This window comes from Mastigoproctus giganteus, chromosome 8 (assembly GCF_048544385.1).
Source record: "Mastigoproctus giganteus isolate SK-2022 chromosome 8, ASM4854438v1, whole genome shotgun sequence".
Classification (NCBI taxonomy): Eukaryota; Metazoa; Arthropoda; class Arachnida; order Uropygi; family Thelyphonidae; genus Mastigoproctus; species Mastigoproctus giganteus.
Genome location: NC_143582.1, coordinates 45,101,281 through 45,120,928, shown reverse-complemented (window position 1 = coordinate 45,120,928; position 19,648 = coordinate 45,101,281). Strand labels below are relative to the sequence as shown.

At 36.2% G+C, this 19,648-nt stretch overlaps 1 protein-coding gene across 3 annotated transcripts in view; it reads right to left on the bottom strand.

Moving 5' to 3' along the window:
- The window catches only part of LOC150081502 (transcription factor 12-like), a 621,638-nt gene that overhangs the window by 588,751 nt on the left and 13,239 nt on the right, over positions 1 to 19,648 (bottom strand). For all 3 annotated transcript variants that reach the window (XR_016547303.1, XM_090379956.1, XM_090379957.1), the window contains exon 2: positions 4,594 to 4,658. Coding sequence is in view for 2 of the 3 variants with exons in the window: in XM_090379956.1 (XP_090236082.1) it covers positions 4,594 to 4,658 (65 nt within the window). In the remaining variant the exon portion in view is untranslated. The remainder of the gene's footprint in view (positions 1 to 4,593; positions 4,659 to 19,648) is intronic.

Sequence of the window (19,648 nt, the reverse complement as noted above, 5' to 3'; positions counted from 1 at the left end):
AGTAGTACGTGGTAAGTTTTTTTACCTATCGCCATATTTTTTATGTAAGTTGCTGAACATTTTTCAATACAGTAAGTCCCCGACTTACGCAACTTTGGATTTACGTAAATTTCTTTTCACTCAATTTTTAAAAAATTTTTTTAGAATTGTAAAATTTAAAACAACAACAAAAAATAATAATAAGCAATCAATAACGACAATCAAAGTTACTTGTTTGCTTGTTACTCCGATCTCACTTTGTGAGATCGGAGTAACAAGAAAAAAAACATGAATGAAGAGATTTCTATTCAATTTTTTTTACAATTCTTTAGGGGGTTTTTTTTTATATGACTGAAGATTTCAGTGAAGGGGACACACACACACACACACACACACACACACACACACACACACACACACACACACTTCACCATAATAACGTAAAAACCAACAGAATTCCAGCTATCGGTATCATCGCAAATGCAATAAGATCGAGTTTACTACCTGTTTATAATAGGTTGCACTAACAGAAATGCCCAATAAAACAGAAAGTGCAAATTATTTTTATTGTTTTTTTGTTGACCTCCAGAAATGTGCTTTAGTAAAATATGAGCTCGTGTGGGGTGATAATAGTAAGTTTTCGCCTTAACCCTTTGAAGTTCTTTTCAGAAAATTTAATTTTGACCGTTATCATGGTGCCGATTAAGGGAATAAGTGACAGCGGTACTAGTAAATCTACCAAGAAAAGGAAAGCGAAATCTACCAAGAAAAGGATACTAGTAAATCTACCAAGAAAAGGAAAGTGGATCAGAAAATTAAAATAATAAAAATGCAAAAAACGGTCAAACATTAACAATTATTGCACTGAATTCAGATTTGTCAATAATAATATAGTAGCAATATGTTACTAGTCATTCCTGAGTTATGTAAAACTCAACGAAGTAAGAAGTCCTGGAATGTATCTCTTACATATGTCGGGGACTTCTGTATTTTTGGATTAACTTCTGTATTTCGGAAAATCGATTATCTGGGATTTGTTTTTTACCATCTATCCCGGAAAATCGAGAGTCTACTGTAATTGCTTTTTAATGCATCCTGCACATGTAAACATGTAATGAATGAATCATTACGTACCCAAAGTATTTCGGATTCACATACTGCATGCAGATTAATGTGTTCCTCAATATTGGGCACCTCCGTAGCCAAGTGGACAGGAGCAGCAGTGCATGGCACATGCTTCTTGATTAGACTAGGGTTCGAGCCCGTGACCACCAAATCGGAGGATGTGGAAAGGTCAGGGAATGACCACCGCATATCCCCGAAGCAATATGGTCTTAGTTGTTAATGCTCCTAAAAACCAAATAACAACAACCACCTCAATATTGGTATATCAGTGTATAAAGAATATATGAAAAGAATCACATGCATGAATATTTGTAACTGGAGAGACATTAAAACACTGATATTGCTATGCCACTGAAATTGGTCAGCATCAAGCAGTTGTAGCCTAATGGCTCAACGTTAATCAGGAAATAGACCACAGACTTTGGAAACAGTTCCAAGCATCCAGGACTGATACTAAAAGACCTGTTTGTTGGTACAAAGGGCTAGGTTGAAAATATCATCTCGACTACATTCAAACCTCGCACTTATCATAGCAATGTCTGTGTCTACCTCTAAAACACAAATGAATGTACTTCTTAGTGAAAAATACAGATTCGCCATACAGTGTGATGATCCAAAATGTACACTCATCCAGAAGGAACTAGGAACACGTCAGTTCCATGATAACATTATTGAAAAGGAATACACAGTGTGGCAATTGGAAAATGAGATTGATGCTAGAAAAAAATAATAATTCATGTATAAATAAACTAATCTTAGTTTATTCAAAGTAACTTCTCCTCACGTCTACGCACTGCATGTTACAATCGCAATATTATTGTGATTACTGATACCAGTATACCAGTTACAGCCTTTCACCAGTATTTCCAGTCGACCTCCTTGCACAACTGGAACAACTGGTGAAAGGCTGTAGCTGGTATACTGTTCAATGTTCTCATTACAGCTCTTTGAATAGTGTTGACATCATGAAAATAATGGCCTTTCAGTGCCTTGAGCCCTTGGAAACAAAAATACGCTGCATGGGACTAAGTTAAGTGAATACAGTGGGTGTGACAATACAAACTTTTTACCTAGCCAAAAACTCCCAAACAATAAAAGCTTTGTGGTATGGTGTGTTGTCATGCAAGAGTAACCAACTACAGTCTTCTCCATATGAAGGCTGCACACAACAGATTCTCTGCAAAAATGTTTCAAAACATCCAGATATTTAACCCCAGGGGCTAACATCTGGTTAGTATGGGCTTTGCACACCCAGGGTCCTGAGCAGATATCATCATTCTTCTCTTTCCTGGTGATTCCCTTCTACTTTTCTCTTTCTCTCTCTCTCTCTCAATTTTTTTTTTTTTTTTTTTTGGCTGATGCAGCAAAAGCCTCAGGCTTCCTTGCACCATATAGCCAATAACAATAATAATAGTAGGCAACAGTAACATTTTAGACATTGGGCATGAACCTTTTGTGCACAATTCCTTGGCTATCGCAGAGAGTGATGAGCACAGTTTTGATTTTTGACCCAGCTTGATGAAATTTTTTGGCTTTGGGAAACTTTGCCAACTTCCACTCTGCTGCTTCGTTGAGGGGTCATACTGAAAGCACCATGTCTCATCACCCATAACGATTGAATTCAGGAAGCTGTGTTTTCTTTTGGTGGTCTCAATGAATTCACTGCACCATCAAATTTGTGTGATTCTCATCATGGGATTTAGTGATTCTCATCATGGGCGAAACATTTGTGCCACTGAAACGCATGTACATGAAATAGACAATTCTCTCCATTCACTTGCTTAATTGTCTGTGGCACTTTTTCCCAGTCAAACAAAAACTTGAGATGTTTGTGATTTGTTTCATTGTCTCTCCACAACACAGACAAAGGAGAGACAAGAGACATGCAGTTCAGCTCACACTACATTCTGAAATGGTGACAATTTCCGCTGACCTTGACTGCAGCACTCGAGGAACAATCACTCTTTCATTTAATGTTTACTTCTAATAGATGGCAGCACCAGAACTCATCTCATAACCAGTGTCGGATTAAGGTATGGGCTATCAGGACTCCTGCCCAGGGCACCATTCTTTAAAGGGTGCCAAAACAGAAAAACAATGAAGTAAATATATATATATATATATATATATCTCAGTAAACGGCACCAAAAAATCATTCTGCCCAGGGCACGAAAATACCAGCAATGCTGATAACATTAGTCTTGTTTTCCAACTGATGCACTATATACTTAGGGAGATTTGAGCAGACATCAGGGAACACAATAACTAACAACAGAAAAGTATAGAGCTAACACCATGAACTCCACACGTGAGACCTTGTGCAAGAGAAATGGGCAATTTCAATACAATAATTCCAAACCACATCACACCATGTTGGCTGCCCACAACCTAGAAATAAACACAATTATCCATACGGTGTGGCCAGTATGATCTTCCTACCTCAATAATATGGTCCATGAGCTTAGAGATGCATCACTGCAACCTCGTTGTTGAGCCTTATCGACAATATACAGCCTCCCTATGAGTGCTATAATGCACATGCCCCTACTGATTAGCAATTAGCTGACTTCCAACACACTCTTTACCAGTATGTCAGCCTCTGCATATGTCCAATATGTCCGCAATTTTCTGTTTAAAAATATTGTTAGGATCGTGGGTTTGAGTGAGTGAGTGAGTGAGTGAGCGAGCTTTTATGTGCAATATGCAGATTTGGTTGGTTTTTTTTTGTTTTTTTTTTGATTTGGTAGTTGTTGCCTCATCGGCTTCTGTGGCCATATTGCACCTCCCAAGGTTTTTGCAGTACTTTGATCCAAGCACGAGGCGGGAATCGAACCCGCGACCTTTGGGTTGCCGGGCAGGTACTTTACCCACTCGGCTAGCCCGGTCGGCTGCAGATTTGGTTGTATCTATCAATACCACATATTAGAATTGTACAGTCTAAGTGGACTTTGAATTTTTTCTAAAAATTATAATGAAAAACATGATAATAACCTATATAAATAAAAATATACTGCTCTGCTTTGATTTTCAATATTGCTGGTTTAGATTTAATGTTGTTTAGGCACATTTCTGCCAATACTAATGGGAATTATTCACATTATATTGTTACAGATTTATAAACTGATGTGTAAAAATTTGAGATTGCAAATATTGTGCATTCGTATAAAACTGTATATTTTATAAAAGCAACCAATATCATTTCTTTAACAAAGTGTATGCTTGTCTGGGGTATGCACTTCATAAAAGTCTGATGTGCATTTTATCAAATTTTAATAAATACTGTAACCAGTAAGGGGCCCAGCATCAACCACAAGGGACTTTACAAATAACATTAGTCTAAGGATAACAGTGCCCATTTATAATCACCCTCTGTCACCCAATCAACCCCTCATCATAAACAGCAACAACCTGCCCCAATTTCTTCTCAGATTGACCTTTTGCTATAGCCAGTGATAATTAATAATATTCTTCCACAAATTTATGCCTTACCTGTGATAATGCATCTTCTGTTGGTGTAGAATAAGGCATACCATAAGGCATCTCTCTGCTTTTATCTGAAAATAAATATGAAAATTTATGGCTCTTTATTCATAATATTGACAAAAGTCAACACTTCTGCTAACTTGAATAAATAAAGTTATTGATAATATAGAAATAGCCACAAATAAAAACAAATGACAAAGCAAAAAAATTTTTATATCAGATAGCTAACCATGACAACCCCAGGGAGCTCATACCTGGTGAGTATAGGCTTGTTCATCCATGAAAACATTATACTGATTATTTCACGGAACTTAGCTCTTATGCATAAAGTCACATATGCATAGCTCAGCTAGTAATCTGGTATTAATCACCTCTTGTGCTTTATTTCGATTTGTGTTGTTCAGATATGCTTATAATAGTTAATATTACAGTAAACCATGTAAAGTTTTCCACATTTTACAAAAAAAAAAAAAAAAAAAAAAAAAAAACACTTTAAAATCCAGAAATATTAAGACAACAAATCTGGCACTCGCATCAGCAACTGCCTTTGTCTTTTAAGAATCCATACAAAAACAGGTCACATTTCTCCCTTTATAATAAGATGCTTTAAACTGTTTTTGTAATCAGCAAGACTTAAAATGCATACATAATGCAATGGTCTTAATTCTCACAAAAGAACAAACTTGCATTTGCACTGGTATTGCATTACATTTGAACAAATGTCATTTCTAAAAGATTAATATGCCAGTTCTTAAAACTTAACTGGCTTTAAGAACACCTGTCCTTCATCAGATAAAAAATGCAAAGAAAACAGCAGTTGTAAAGAAATTGTTCGATGTAAGCTGCTATGCAGTATATGAAATCAGATTTTTAAAGTTCTCTTACAGCTAAATCTATCTATTTTGTTTGAGTGGTGTCATTAGACCACCTACTATTTGATGGGGGACCTGTAACTCCTGAAACAAGCTATTGTAGAATTTATCTTTTAAACAAATCACTAATTAGCCTTTTGGTGAGGCCATCTGATTGACAAAAGTGGTGCAATACCAAGGCAACTTATTACAAGATAATTAAGATTTCTGTATTAGCTATCTAGTTTAAATCTTGCTGTATGCAAAAAAAGATGCAAGAATAAAGTATTCCTGAAAATATCTTATAATTTGACTTGAGGCCCTATAGCTTTGGCTACATTATAATTGTGAATTTCTTGTTTTTAGTGCTGTTATTCAGTAAACTTTAACTTAGCATGACCTGCTCTTGCTAATTACAGTTGGTAATCAGTCTGACATCACTAGGATAGCTGAAGGCAACGAGAGAGAGAGAAAGAGAGAGAGAGAGAGAGAGAGAGAGAGAGATTGGAAATGGGTAGTGAGTGCCACTGGAAAAATATATGCTTCATTTAATGTATGATTATTCTCAGCATGATCTGTGCTTGTTAACAGGAGAGACTGCTTCTATAGGGATGGGAAACACTTAAATAGAAAGGATGCAAGAATATTTGCTAACGCTATCAAGGCAGTGTTAGGTTGGTCGGAAAACTACTAGCTTCAGGGGATACACAGACTAACAGCAGCCACATGCAGAGGTGAAAGTGATAATTGCAAGTCTTCTACTGCAATTAGCAGCAGCCTGGAAAGCAGAGTGCTGAGGATTTCAAGAACTGCTGGGAATCATCATGGAACAAGTAAATACATGGGCTGTGTTCAGTGGTGAGCTGTGAATATTTTAACAATGGACTCGCAGTTTTGACAGCTTTTTGATGTGAAACATCCTTGGGGGGTACCTACAAAGTAAAACTGATCAGTCATGGAAGTGACATCATCTGCAGCATCCACCAGTGGCACTTCCCACGCTCACAATACTAGTTTGTGCCAAGCACTCACTAGTCATGTGATTAGAACATGTGATGCATTTTTTTCATCAGTATGATATCTCGAGTTCCAACTTTTCAGAATTTTTGAATAGTGTGACATCACAATCGTACTTCCTACACTATACTACTGCAGTAAGTATGATTGCAACAATACAAGTATTTGTCAACAATTTCTTTTTTTGTCTCGCATTTTTGTTACATTGCACATGTCTGGTCATCATATCTGCCATGCGTTTAATTGTCAAAAATGTTCTTTTTATTGTTACAATATTATTCATTACGCTGACAACTCACTAAGCTTCAGCACTGCTAATCGCAATGGTTTCAAGGATGTTTCTGGCTTTTTTAACTGAAAAGGGAATTTCACTCGATTTTAAAGATAAACTATCTTCGACAAAATCTCTAAAATCATTAATTTTTATTTCATATTTTATTAGAAAACTTAAATTTCTTATTCGTTTTTCACCCTCTTGCCATGGAGACAAAAGTTCTTCCATATTCCACATTTCTCAGTAGCATATGTTTAAAGTTTCTTTTAATTCCTCATCATCAATAATATCATTATTTTCTTTATTTAATTTAAAATGGAAATACCTACCAAGGGTACTATTGCATTAATGACCGATCCTTTAATGAAAAAACAATGCAGTTTAATAACTGGTCACCAGGTAATTTTTTTAAATGGGTTCTTACTTTTGATTTTGATTCCTTCAAATTCTTTTGACTTCAACATGCTCTCAATTTTAGCTTCATAATTTTCTTCAGAATTTACCAAACTAGCAATAGCATTGATAATTCGGATAATTTATTTATCTGCTTTTACTATAGTGATGTTGCGACTTTGTAAATGTTCTGCAATATTTAGACGGCAATGACGGCAATATTTAACTTCTGATTCAAATTGTTTGCACAAAGTGGGATAATTCCTCCAAACCAAAATTGCCGTCTGCAAGCTACAAGCTGCCTGTGGCTGGATCTTTATAATTTCCACATCAAGTTCTTTAGCAATCATCCTTAAAACATGGTTTCTTGGAGATTGGTGATATATACAGTTTTTTATTATTATCTTTCTATACATTAAAATAATTTTTGTCCTAGTGATATTTATTCAGCCAATGGGAGAAGAGGGATGCGAATTACATGGTAATACATAACAGAAGCTTGTTTTAGCGTGCTGGATCATTTCTGAGGCCAGGTAGCATCACTGACATGTGTTATCGGACACTCCGGGCTCCTTGGTGATGTATTTTCTACAGTTTCTGGTGTTGATTACCTGGTCTTGGATGGCAAGCATGAATCTTTCAGTCTCGGGAGAAGAGCGTCCCACTCGTGAGCCATGCATTGGGAGCAATTTTATCTATGTGATCTTGATGGAGATCATTGTAGTGTCTGCCATGGAGTGTTTTCTCTGCCCATCTTTCTAGCTTTGTTTGTGCCTCATGGTTGGGAGGGGACTCCTCACTTAGGGTGAGTGGCGTATACCACTTGTCTATCTTCCTTATGGCCTGGTAGAGTGCTGCTGTAATCCTTCTGGAAGTAATCCTTCAAGTCAACAATAGCTGTTTTCTGTTGCTCGATGAGGTCCATCAGGCTCCTCCTTTCCAAGCAATTGTCAGTCTCTCCACAGCTGACTTCGGGTGGTGTTGGCGGCGATTGTCCTCGTCTTTCTCGTGATATCTTCCAGCTCGGTGTTAGTCTAATCTATGACCCCGAAGGAGTATCTTAGCACTGGGACTGCATAGGTGTTTATGGCTTTAACTGTGTTCCCTCTGTTCAGCTTTGCTTTCAGCAAGCTTCTGAGTCTCTGGCGGTATTTTTTAGTCAGGCAGGCCTCAATTTCCTTCTGCTGTAACTGCTGAGCCTGCATCATCCCCAAGTATTTGTAGGTCTCTCCCTCTGCCATGGCTTCGATCTCTTTACCAGTCTGCAGATGGTAGTTTCGGCTGACTAATTTTCCCTGTTGCAATCCGTGGGTCTTGCATTTGTCTAGAACAAATTCCATCCTAATATCATTGCCGAATTCTTCGGTGATCTGGAGTAGTTGCTCGAGTTGCTTCTCTGTTCCCGCGTAGAGCTTGATGTCATCCATGTACATCAAGTGGGTGAGAGTGTACAGGTTCTTCCTTCCTTCTTTGAGGTTATATCCATACCTGTTGCTGTTGAGCATGGTGGATAGTAGGTTAAGCACTAGACAGCCACAGTGGGCTCAGTGCATCTCCCTGAAAGATTACTCTCCTGATGGGGATTAGCCTGGTTGTGATGTTCTCGACTTTAATGGTGGCACTCCATTTCTCCTAGGAAGTTTGTCACTATCGGATTGACTTTGTAGATGTTAAGCACCTCTATTAGCCAGCTATGAAGCATGGAGTCGAAGGTCTTGTGGTAATTGATGTCGGCTGTGCACATGTTGCGGTGCTGCTTGTAGGCTTGCTCTATAACCACAGCATCTTCTTCTTATTATTATTGCCTGTATGCCATTATATTTTGGAACATTTTCTTCACAGTGAAGGCCTCGACACAGTTTCAAAATCTTCCAATATAAGAAAGGCACCTAGGGTGGATGGAATCAATCCAGTTACATTAAGGGAGGCAGCAAACCATTTGTCATAATTAAGAGAGCATCCTTGGATTCAAGGAATGTCCCTAGGGCCTGGAAATGTGCAAATGTATCCCCAATGCAGCAAGGGAGTTCAAAGGGGCATAAGTAATTAGACCTGCTAGTTTAACTTCTGTTTCAGGGAAAATAATGGAGCCACTGGTTAAAAAAGCAATGCAGTATCATCTAGACAAGACTGTAGTTATAGTTCACACACAGCATAGGTTTGTTAAGGGGAAATCGAGTCTGACCAATTAGATTGGATACCGATGAGGCCACAAAGGAACTGGGTGCAAAAAATAATCCTGACGCCATATACTTAGATGTCAGGTACCAATTTGTACACTGCTGTACAAATTGGTACAGTGTGGTATTTAAGGAAAGTTGCCGGATAAAGGGATGGTTGAGTAGAAGATAGTTAGTAATCAATGGACACTGCTTTTTGTGGCCCAACCGGGAAGTCCTCCAGAGTTCAGTTTTGAGCCCATTGTCATTTTCTATATTTATCAACGATACTGATGAAGGTATATAAGACTTAATATCCAAGTTTGCAGATGATACAAAGGTTGACAGGGTTATTAATGACAGTACGCTACTGAAAGGATCTAGAAAGGTTGGGCATACGGGCTGAGAAGTGGCAACTAAAGTTTAACAAATGGAAATTACTGCATATGGGTAGCATTAACTTCAGAGTAAAGTACCAACTGTGCCGTACTACACTCAAGGATAGAAAAAGAAAGAAAAAGACCTCAAGAAAGAAAAAGACCTGAGGGTACTTGTGCAATCAGTCAGATATGAAGTTTTCTGAGCAGTGCAGACAGGCTGCCATAGCAGCTCATGGGGTCTTGTGAATGATATACAGGAGCTTTGCCAGCAAGGATAAGAAAGTGATTACCCTTTATATAAGGCAATGGTCAAGCAACACCTTGAGTGCTAAATACAGGTGTGGAGGCCTCGTTTTAGGAAGAATATAGAGCTGCTGAAATGAGAAGGGCAATGTGATTGGCGAGGGGAACAGAGTGGTACTCTAACCTAGAAAGGCAGCAATTGGATAGGTGAATTGAGAAGTGTTTCTTTCTTTCTTGCTTTCCTTTTTTTTTTTTTTTTTTTTTTTTTTCTCTCTCTCTCTTCTTCTTTTGGGTGATGTTGATAAGTTTTGAAAATGCAGCGCCTGGAGACTATGCACCTGCAAGGTGATCTGATTGAGGTTTTTAAGGCTTTGAATGTTTGAGCAAGCTCAATGCTGATAGATTCTTCCTCTTGCTCAGATTACACACTTAAGAGGGTATAAATTCAAATTGATGAAAGACAGTTGCAAAATAGATGTGCAGAAATTTGCCTTTAGCTAGCAGGTGTCTTGGAAATTACAAAAAAACACAAACACTACTAAAATTATAAACTGATATAAAGGAGAGAGAGATATAATAAGGGATAGTACTAGGAAAGGAATTTACTAGTCAAATACACTAACTACTGACATGTTCTAGACAAGTATTAAACATGTAATTATAATACAGCAACGTCTTACTTTATGCGTGTTTAAATTATGCAAATTTAAAAGAACGCGCAGCAACCATATTTACAGAAAGTGCCACTAGAGGGGAGTACATATCCAAGTAGAGTTAACCTCGATGAAACAGGTTTATATTGGAAAAAATGCCTGATCGCACTTTTATTTCCATTGCTGAAAAGAATGCGCCTAGCTTTAAGGCAGTGAAACATTGGCTAACACTTCTGTTGGTGCAAATATAGAGGATCATAAACTGAAACCCTTGTGCCTTTAAAGGTTACAACAGGTCATACACTCCCGTGTACTGGTACTCAAATCCTAAAGGGTGGATGACTGCTGCTATTTTCAGAAGTTATCTCGGATCTCAGTTATGACTAGAATTGGAAGTGTATTGCAAGGCAGAAGGAATTCTGTTCAACTTCTTATTTATTCTTGATAATGCCACAAGCCATCCACCCAGTACTGTTGATGTCTGTTCCAATAACAAGATTGTTTTTTTCCTGGCAGATCTACCTTAACAGCCTATGGACCAACATGTGATTATATCTTTTAAGGCGCATTCTGGCTGATCCAATCGACAAGACCGACCACAAAGAGATAAGTGTGCAGCAATATTAGCGAGACTTCAATATAAAAGATACTTTAATATTCATTGATGCTGCATACCATGAAGTTCCACGTGGCGCCTCCGTAGCCAGGTGGGAAGGAGCAGTAGTGCGAAGCACACGCTTCTTGATTAGACCGGGGTTCGAGCCCGTCACCACCAAATACGGAGGATGCGGAAAAGTCAGGGAATGACCACTGCATATCCCGGAGCAATATGGCCTTAGTTGCTAATGCTCCTAAAAACCAAATAACAAACAAACAAACAAACAATGAAGTTCCACACAACTGTATTCAAAGTTCGAGGGATATGTTCAGATCTTAGCAACTCCTCCTGTGATACCAATGAAGATTATGAAAAATATTAGGCATAAACTAAAGACAAATGCATGAAACTCGCTAAAAAGAGAAGTTTCACTGAGGTGAATGCAACTGATGACAACGATTTAATTGATTGCATTAGAAGAGGCAATGTGCAAAGCAACGAACTCTGGGTTCCTTTTTCAAGCGCTCAAGGGAGCAGTCAAGTGAACCCTCCACCTCCCAAATTAGATTAACACCCCCACTCTCACCTATCTGGTTCGAATCCGAGGAAGTGGAATCCCTCTCATCAATGACGATCCCTCTCATCAATCAGCCTAAGGCCACCCTCCACCCCAATAGCTCTCTCCCTCTATCTCTCAATTGTTAATATGGCCTTAGTTGCTAATGCTCCTGAAAAAACCAAATAACAATAACAACTCTCAATTGTTGTTTATGTTGTACTGTATATGTTGGTTATACTGAACATACTTTTTCTTACTGTACAAAAAAAAATAATAATAAAATAATAATAATAAGTAAATCAATAAAGATGAATGAATCTCTTTGGTTGCTCATCATTTTCTTTAGAGTGCCCAGTCTTGCAACCAAAGAAAACCAGTGGTATGTACCGGTAGGGGTAAGTTGGCTAGATGCGAGAGTTACTTTCATAGGTCTATTATCACAGTGTTTGGTGGTATTTACATTATGCATGAATTTAAATTGCACAAAACATTCTGGAAAATAACAACCCTTATGTAAATTAAGAAATCACTGTACTAACTCTTAACATTTAGTATTATTATTGGCAAATAATCTAAGAAAGCAGGCTTACACAGCATCAGCCAAAAAAAAAAAAAAAAAATACCCATTTCACCTCTCCGTAATATCCAATAGTTTATCTAGTTCGTAGATGAATTTATTCAAATTATTCACTCTTCCAAAACAGGAAGCTTGTTCCAGCAAGAAACAACCCATTCACTGAAGGCAAACTTCCGGACATCTGTCTGCAACCATCATTGCTCAATTTACGTCCTCTTATGTGCATAGTTTGAGCGAGAGGAAGAACCACATCAGCATTGAGTTTTCTCAAGTCATTCAAAGCCTTAACACCGCAGGTGTCTAGTCTCCAAACACTGCAATTTGCAGAACTGAAACATTTCTTGATAATACTGCACTTTCATTCCTTTCACCAATCTCTTTTCTGCATCTGTTTCAACAGATCTACATTCTTCCTAAAATGAGGCCTCCAGACCTGTTTACAGTACTCAAGATGCAGCCTAACCATCACCTTATACGATGGGATAATTACTTCCTTATCCCTGCTAGCAAAGCTCCTATATATCATAGGCGGGAAAAAAAACCCTAAGCTGTTCTAGCAGCCTGTGTGCACTGCTCAGAGAACTTCCTTCCATCCTAATTTACGTGCAACAGAGTCAAACTGCACAATTACTCCTAGGTCTTTTTCATTTTCCACTGTGTAGAACCACAAAGTGGGTACATTAATCTGAGATTACTGCTATCCATATGGAGGACCTTGCATTTGTCAATGTTTAACTTCAACTGCCATTTTTCAGCTCATCTGCCTAACTTTTTTAGCTTTTGTTGCAGCAGAATACCCTGATTACTGTCATTAACCTGCCATTTGTGTCATCTGCAAAACTAGACATCCACAACCTGATATAACTTCATCAATATTATTAATAAATATAGAAAACAACAACAATGGGCCCAGCACTGAACACTGAGGAACTCCACTAATAACATTAGTCCATGAAGAGCAGTGTCATTCATAAACAATCTGTCTTTTCTGACTCAACCACCCCTTTATCCATAGCAGTAACTTGCCCTTAATTCCACACTGCTCTAATTTATTCAGCATTCATTTATGTGCAACAGAGTCAAAATCTTTCCTGAAATCCAAGTATATGACATCAAAATTATTTTTTCCATGCAGTTTCTCTGTTACTACATCATTGTATCCAATCAGAATAGTCACACAAAGTATCCCTTAACAAATCCATGCTTGTGATTGCTGTATAATTGCATTTCTGTCTGGATGATCCTACATCACTTCTTTAACCAGTGACTACTTTGCCTGCAACAGAAGTTAAGTAAACATGTCTGTAATTATTCATGTCACCATTTGATTCCCTTTTGTGAATTGGTAATACAGTCAACACACCTCCAATCAATGGAACTTCCCCTAAATCTAAAGATGCTGTTATAATTATGGTTAAGGATTTGCTTACCTTTTTTTTTTTGTTCCCTTCCTTAATATAATTGGATAGACCTCCATTTACCCCAGATGCCTTTTTTTTTATGTTTAACTTCAACAATTTCTCTTCCACTTTCCTCTCAGTTATTACAAAATAATTTGGCTCCCTGTTAAAGTTTGATAAACTTCTGGCATCCATTTCTCAAGAATTCCACATGGGTGAATGTAGATGATGCAAAATGCCTATTCAGTTTATCAGCAACCTGATCAAATCATCAACTGTTTATTAAGGGACTCTCAAATGTCTTTGAATACAGTCAATTTTTCAAAAACCCTTATTACCAAATTAAATCATCACAAGGCAGTACAGTACTTTAAATTATATATGGTTGCAGGTTAAGTCCACTGATATACATTTATCAATATTAAGTGATAAATGATTAAGTCCCAGCTCAAACATAAATTTGCTCTACTGCAATATTTTCTGATCTCTTAAGTTATTTTTATTTCTGAATAGGTTTAAATCACCTATATAAGGTAATAAATTGATATTCACCTGAATATCAACTTATTTATATGAGTTTACGTTATGATCTACACATAAAGAAAATAAAAGTTTGACCCCCACCAAATTTTCAGTGTTTTGTTGACCAAACGGTTTCTAAACTACTTCCTAACAAAGTTTCTAAACATGATAACTTCCTACTATTCAATATTTTTGGACAAAAGTAAATATTTAAAACAAGACCTAGAAAAAGTTTAAAAACTATGTCTGACAGCTGACTGTTATCTAAATCATTCAATAAGGCAGTGGAATAAGACTGAATTGGGAAAAACTAGCTAATGTTTCCTGAGCTCTTCTTGAATGAAGATTATTGAAAAAACCTTTAAGCTTTGAAGTGGTCCTTTATCAAGAATAAAAAAACTGTGATCTCAGCTTTTCTGCATTTTAATTTTAATAACAGAATTCTTGTCAAAGGAGACTTTTAGCATCACAGGTTTTGATTTTTTAATTTTATGAACGGTTTTAACCACTTTTTAATCATTTTTATTTAATAGTCAAGCAAAAATCATCCCCAACAGCAACAGGCACAATGTACCTTACCTTCATCAATCAGTTCTTTGAGGAAAAGACAGGAAATGTTTAAAATGGAAAACTCTTGACATTGTATTAAATAATAAAATCAAAAAACACCATTAGAAACAAGAGTCTGGTTATAAAAAAAAAAAAAAATTTCCCAAACAACTGTTGGCCCAAATCTGGGGGCAAGCAAAAAGAGAGGAAACCAAAACTAAGGAAATTTATCATAACAACAGTGTTTTCTGACATATTACGGTTAAACTTTTTCCAATTAAAAAATGGATCACATATATCCAAAGTAAAAAGGCACATGACACTTATCCATTACTCATGTAATTCTAATACAGTATATATTTATAATTTATAAGTTTTTGGTGTATAAAATACACCAAGTATGCTGCTATTAATTAAGATTTGACAAAAACATGGTAAGTACAAGCACATGCTATTTACATTTTTTTTAATACAGGCAGTTCTTGCTTTAAGAGTTTTTTTTTCCCAAGTATCAACAAAATCAAAAATATGAACATTAATTGCAAAAAATTAACATTGAACATTCATAAATACAGCATTTCAAACCACGTGCATAGCTATACGATAAAGTGTACCCAGCTTTACGTTATTAATCCATTCCAGAGACACCATCATATTGTTAAAATATTGTAATGTGAACCCAATAACACAATGTGTTTTGGTAATTCGTTTCAAGATCTCGGAAGTGGAAATTTTCGCCATATAACTAAGGTATTTATCTCTCTAAAATGTTATTTTTAAGGTCACGAGCATGACCTTAAGGCCATATAAAAGGTTGTGAGAATTGGTTTGTTAATTGTATTAGTTACCAATTCAAATCATTAATTAAAATGCACTACACTTTCATTGTTATCATATGTTCTGTTATAAGAATCAATTTTAAACGCCTTTGTGATATTTTTCTAGAGCACATTTCTGGAGGTCACGACCATAAAACAATAAAAACAATTTGCACTTTCCGGTTTATTGGGTTTTTCTGTTAGTGCAAGCAATTATAAACTGGTAGTAAACTCAATCTTCTTGCAATTGCAAAAAATACTGATAGCTGAAATTGTGTGGTTTTTTACTTTATTATGGTGAAATGTGTTTCCCCTTTACTAAAATCTTCAATCATATAAAAAAATAAATAAATTTTCAGAATCTTCTCTTCATTCCTTGTTTTTTAAACTTCGTAAACTTGTTACTCCACGCAAATCGTTTTAGTTGCAATTTGTGTGTGCCGTTAAAAAATGCTTATGCATGCAATGATGAAATTTATAATTAAAAGAGATTATCTTGGAAACAAATGCCTCTTGAAACATTTCTGAAGAAGACGACTCCTTGTGTAACAAACCAACGAATTCCAAGCCAATAATGAGTGATCAACGAGTTTGCATTTAGTCGATGATAATGAAGAATAAACATTCTTTAACATTTGTAAGTTGTAAATAATTTGCTTGATTTTACAGGCTATGTTTTCATTTCTTTCGATAAACAAATCATTGTTTAAACAAACTGATTAGCTAACTAATTTCGCTGTTGAAAACAATCCTTTTTTTTAACATTATGTCCATGGGAAATAAATTCCCGCTTTACAAGCGCGCGCTAAGAACGAATTAACCCATAAAGTCAAGAACTACCTGTATTTTGCTTACTAACATTAATATAAGAAAGGTTTGTGCTGCAGAAATGACTATCCAAACATTCCAAGTTACCAAACATTCCAGTGTATAAATCAACCCTTAGTTTTTCCTTCGAAAATTCATCCTTAGTCATATATTCACCATAAAAGTCAACTCTCTTTTTTAATGGTCATTCTTTGATGCAAAAGGACTGCACAATAAAAATCATTGCTTACTTTTAATTCAATTAGTTCTGCTCTTTTAAAAGTTTACATTGTAACATTTTATTAAACTGCGCAATAAACTATAATGAAAGTGATAAGCATGTATTTTCCCTATATAGCAGGTCACAAAAATAAACCTACTGGCACAGGTGATAACATGACATTGCTCTTTAAAGCTGTGCATACATCGGAAGTTGTGATTATGAACAAAGCCACTGTCTGGTACTGCTAATTGATTTCTATGTAAGCAACATCCCAATGTGGAAGAAAATTTGCTATTATAAATTGACAATCTCAAAAGTTTATTTTTTTGAGAACTCAAAGCAAACCAAATATAAATAAGCCTGCCCAATGAGTGGATTTCGGTTCTCGTGGTGCAAAAACAACAAAGGCTGTAATGCACACTAACCATAAGAGTTCCATGACCTTTGTTTTTCCCTCTGATGACGAAGAACAACACTTTAGTTTTAAAGGGTGATCAACCCTTTAAAACCTTTAGTTATATTTGTGAGAGAAATATACATAATAAACCATAAATATATTGATATTAATTCCTGTCTTTAAGCAATCTTAAGCAACTGTCTTTAATTGAAGATTAAGATTTTCAACTTGGCATACAAAAGTCGACTTCAAAATTTTAGTCAACTGTTTAGTGCTTCAAATGTCAACTTAATACTGGAATGTACAGAAATCAATACATGTACTTCCCAATCATTTTCTGACTGTGGAACCAATTTTTTTCAGCATGTAAACATACTAAACAGTAATATTACACGTATCACGTAAATAAAAAGTCAATAACAAACGTCTGCAAAACTCCTAAAATCCCTTTGGGGAAACTTCATACATCGGCAGAACACAGTTCATAAACTGCACTAAGGAGTGTTTAAATAAAATCATTTTAGTAATAGAAGATTTGTCCCCAAAAAACCCGAGGAATTTCTTTGTAGTAGTACATTCAGAAACTAAGCATTCCAAATTTTTATTTTTTTATGAAAAACCCATTGACAGCTATTAGAACCTATAATACTTCATACAGTGCACAGTCTGAAGGCATGAAATAAGAAACTTGTTAACATTACAATTGAACTTCTGTAGATTGTAATTTTCAGGAAATACATACGATGGAAGATTGTTCCAGAATAAGGAAGTTGAAAGAATAAACAAGGAAGAAGAAAAGTTGGTTCTGTGAATTTGAAGTTGGACAGTAAAAGCATGTTGACTGGTTGTGGCACAGGTTTGAACTGCTTTGGAAGAGAGCGGGAATTATCGAACCCAATTCAGAAGAACAGTGCCCATGGAAATATCTATAGAAAAGGCATGCAGCAGAAACAGAACGTCTGTGAGACAGAGTGTGGAGAGACTCTGTTAGAGGTAAGTCATTAATTAACCTATCTGCCCTCTTTTGAATGGAATCTAAAAGCCTAAGGGAGGTTTTGGGTGTACCACCCCATATGTGGAAACAATATTCCATGGTAGAGCAGATTTGCAATTTGTACAAAGTGAACAGTTGTTTGGAAGAAAAGTAACACCAAGAGTGAAAGAGAAACCCCAGTTTTTAAGGTGCAGAGGAAGCAATATTTGTAATGTACGTAAGTCAAGAGAGATTAGAAGTTGGAGTAAAACCCCGATAGAGATACAGTGAAACTTCCCTTTAACGGACAGCCATGGGGAACGAAAATGTGTCCGTTAGAGAGAAGTGTCCACTAACAAGTCTGAGGGAGAAAAAAAAAAAGAAAGAAAGAAAAATCGTTAAACGTTTAATGTAAAATTAAATTAAATTATATACAGATTTTGCACAATATTTTTGTAAATAATATACATACAATTGTGCTATGCATATTATGACTTTATCTTAAGAAAAATGCATACAGTAATCACTTATTTTCTTCTGCACCTTCTTCCGGCTGATAATTTTGTTTTCAACAATTGTTTGGAGTGAAGAAACCATCGAAAGTCCTTCAGTATCTTCTTCAGCGGCGAAAAAGATTTTTAAACGATTGATTTGTATAAGCGCTTCTTCTATTTTCATCGGTGGTTCGTCATTAATATGTTCTTCAACAGAATGACCTCCTTCCATTTCTTCATCCTCATGAGGAACTTCTTGAAAAATATCGATGATAATGTCGTTGATATATAGAGCACCATCTTCTGTAGCAAGGTTTGAGTCTATATCTTTGTAGCCAGGGTCACTTGTAGCGGAAGTATCGTACATTATCAATAGATGTTGAAATTCTTGTTCTTCTTGGTGCTCCACATTGCTGTTCACAACTTCAATTTTTGCTTTTGAGAAGCCAGACTTTACAAAACAGTTCACGACAGTTTGTTTTCTAATTGCGTTTACTGAAGAGGAAATCCACTGAATCGCATCTAGGATGCTGATTTTCTTTGCAAGGTCACTCACACATGTTACATCGTTCATGTTTGCAATGAGATGTCTTAAAACACGTTTTCTGTAGTGAAGTTTAAAATTTTTTATTATCCCTTGATCCAAGGGCTGACACTCTGCAGATGTGTTTGGTGGCAGAAAAATGATCTGAATGTTGGACAATTCAATGTGCGGGTGAGATCCAGCATTATCCATGAAAAGAATAATTTTTCTGTTTTGACGAATCATGTTTTGGTTAAATTGACTTATCCATTCACTCATGATATCTCGTGTCATCCACGCTTTTTTATTAGACTTCCAGTCAACGTCCAAAAGATTCAACTTTATGTCCTTGAAACAACGAGGATTTTGTGGGTTTCCTATAACAGGTTGTTCAAAGTCTCCCAGCATATTTGTACACAATAGTACAGTCAAGCGTTCCTTAGAAATTTTTCCGCCCTGGCACTTTTCGTTTTTTAGACTCATTGTTTTTTCAGGAAGAGGTTTAAAAAGACAACCCTGTTTAGTCACAGTTGTAAATATCCTTAGCTTCAAAATCACAACATAAATCTTCCAATTTGACAGTCCACTCTGTTACAACCCCAGTATCAACAGATCCACCTTCACCACTTACGGTTTTCCAAGAAATTTTAT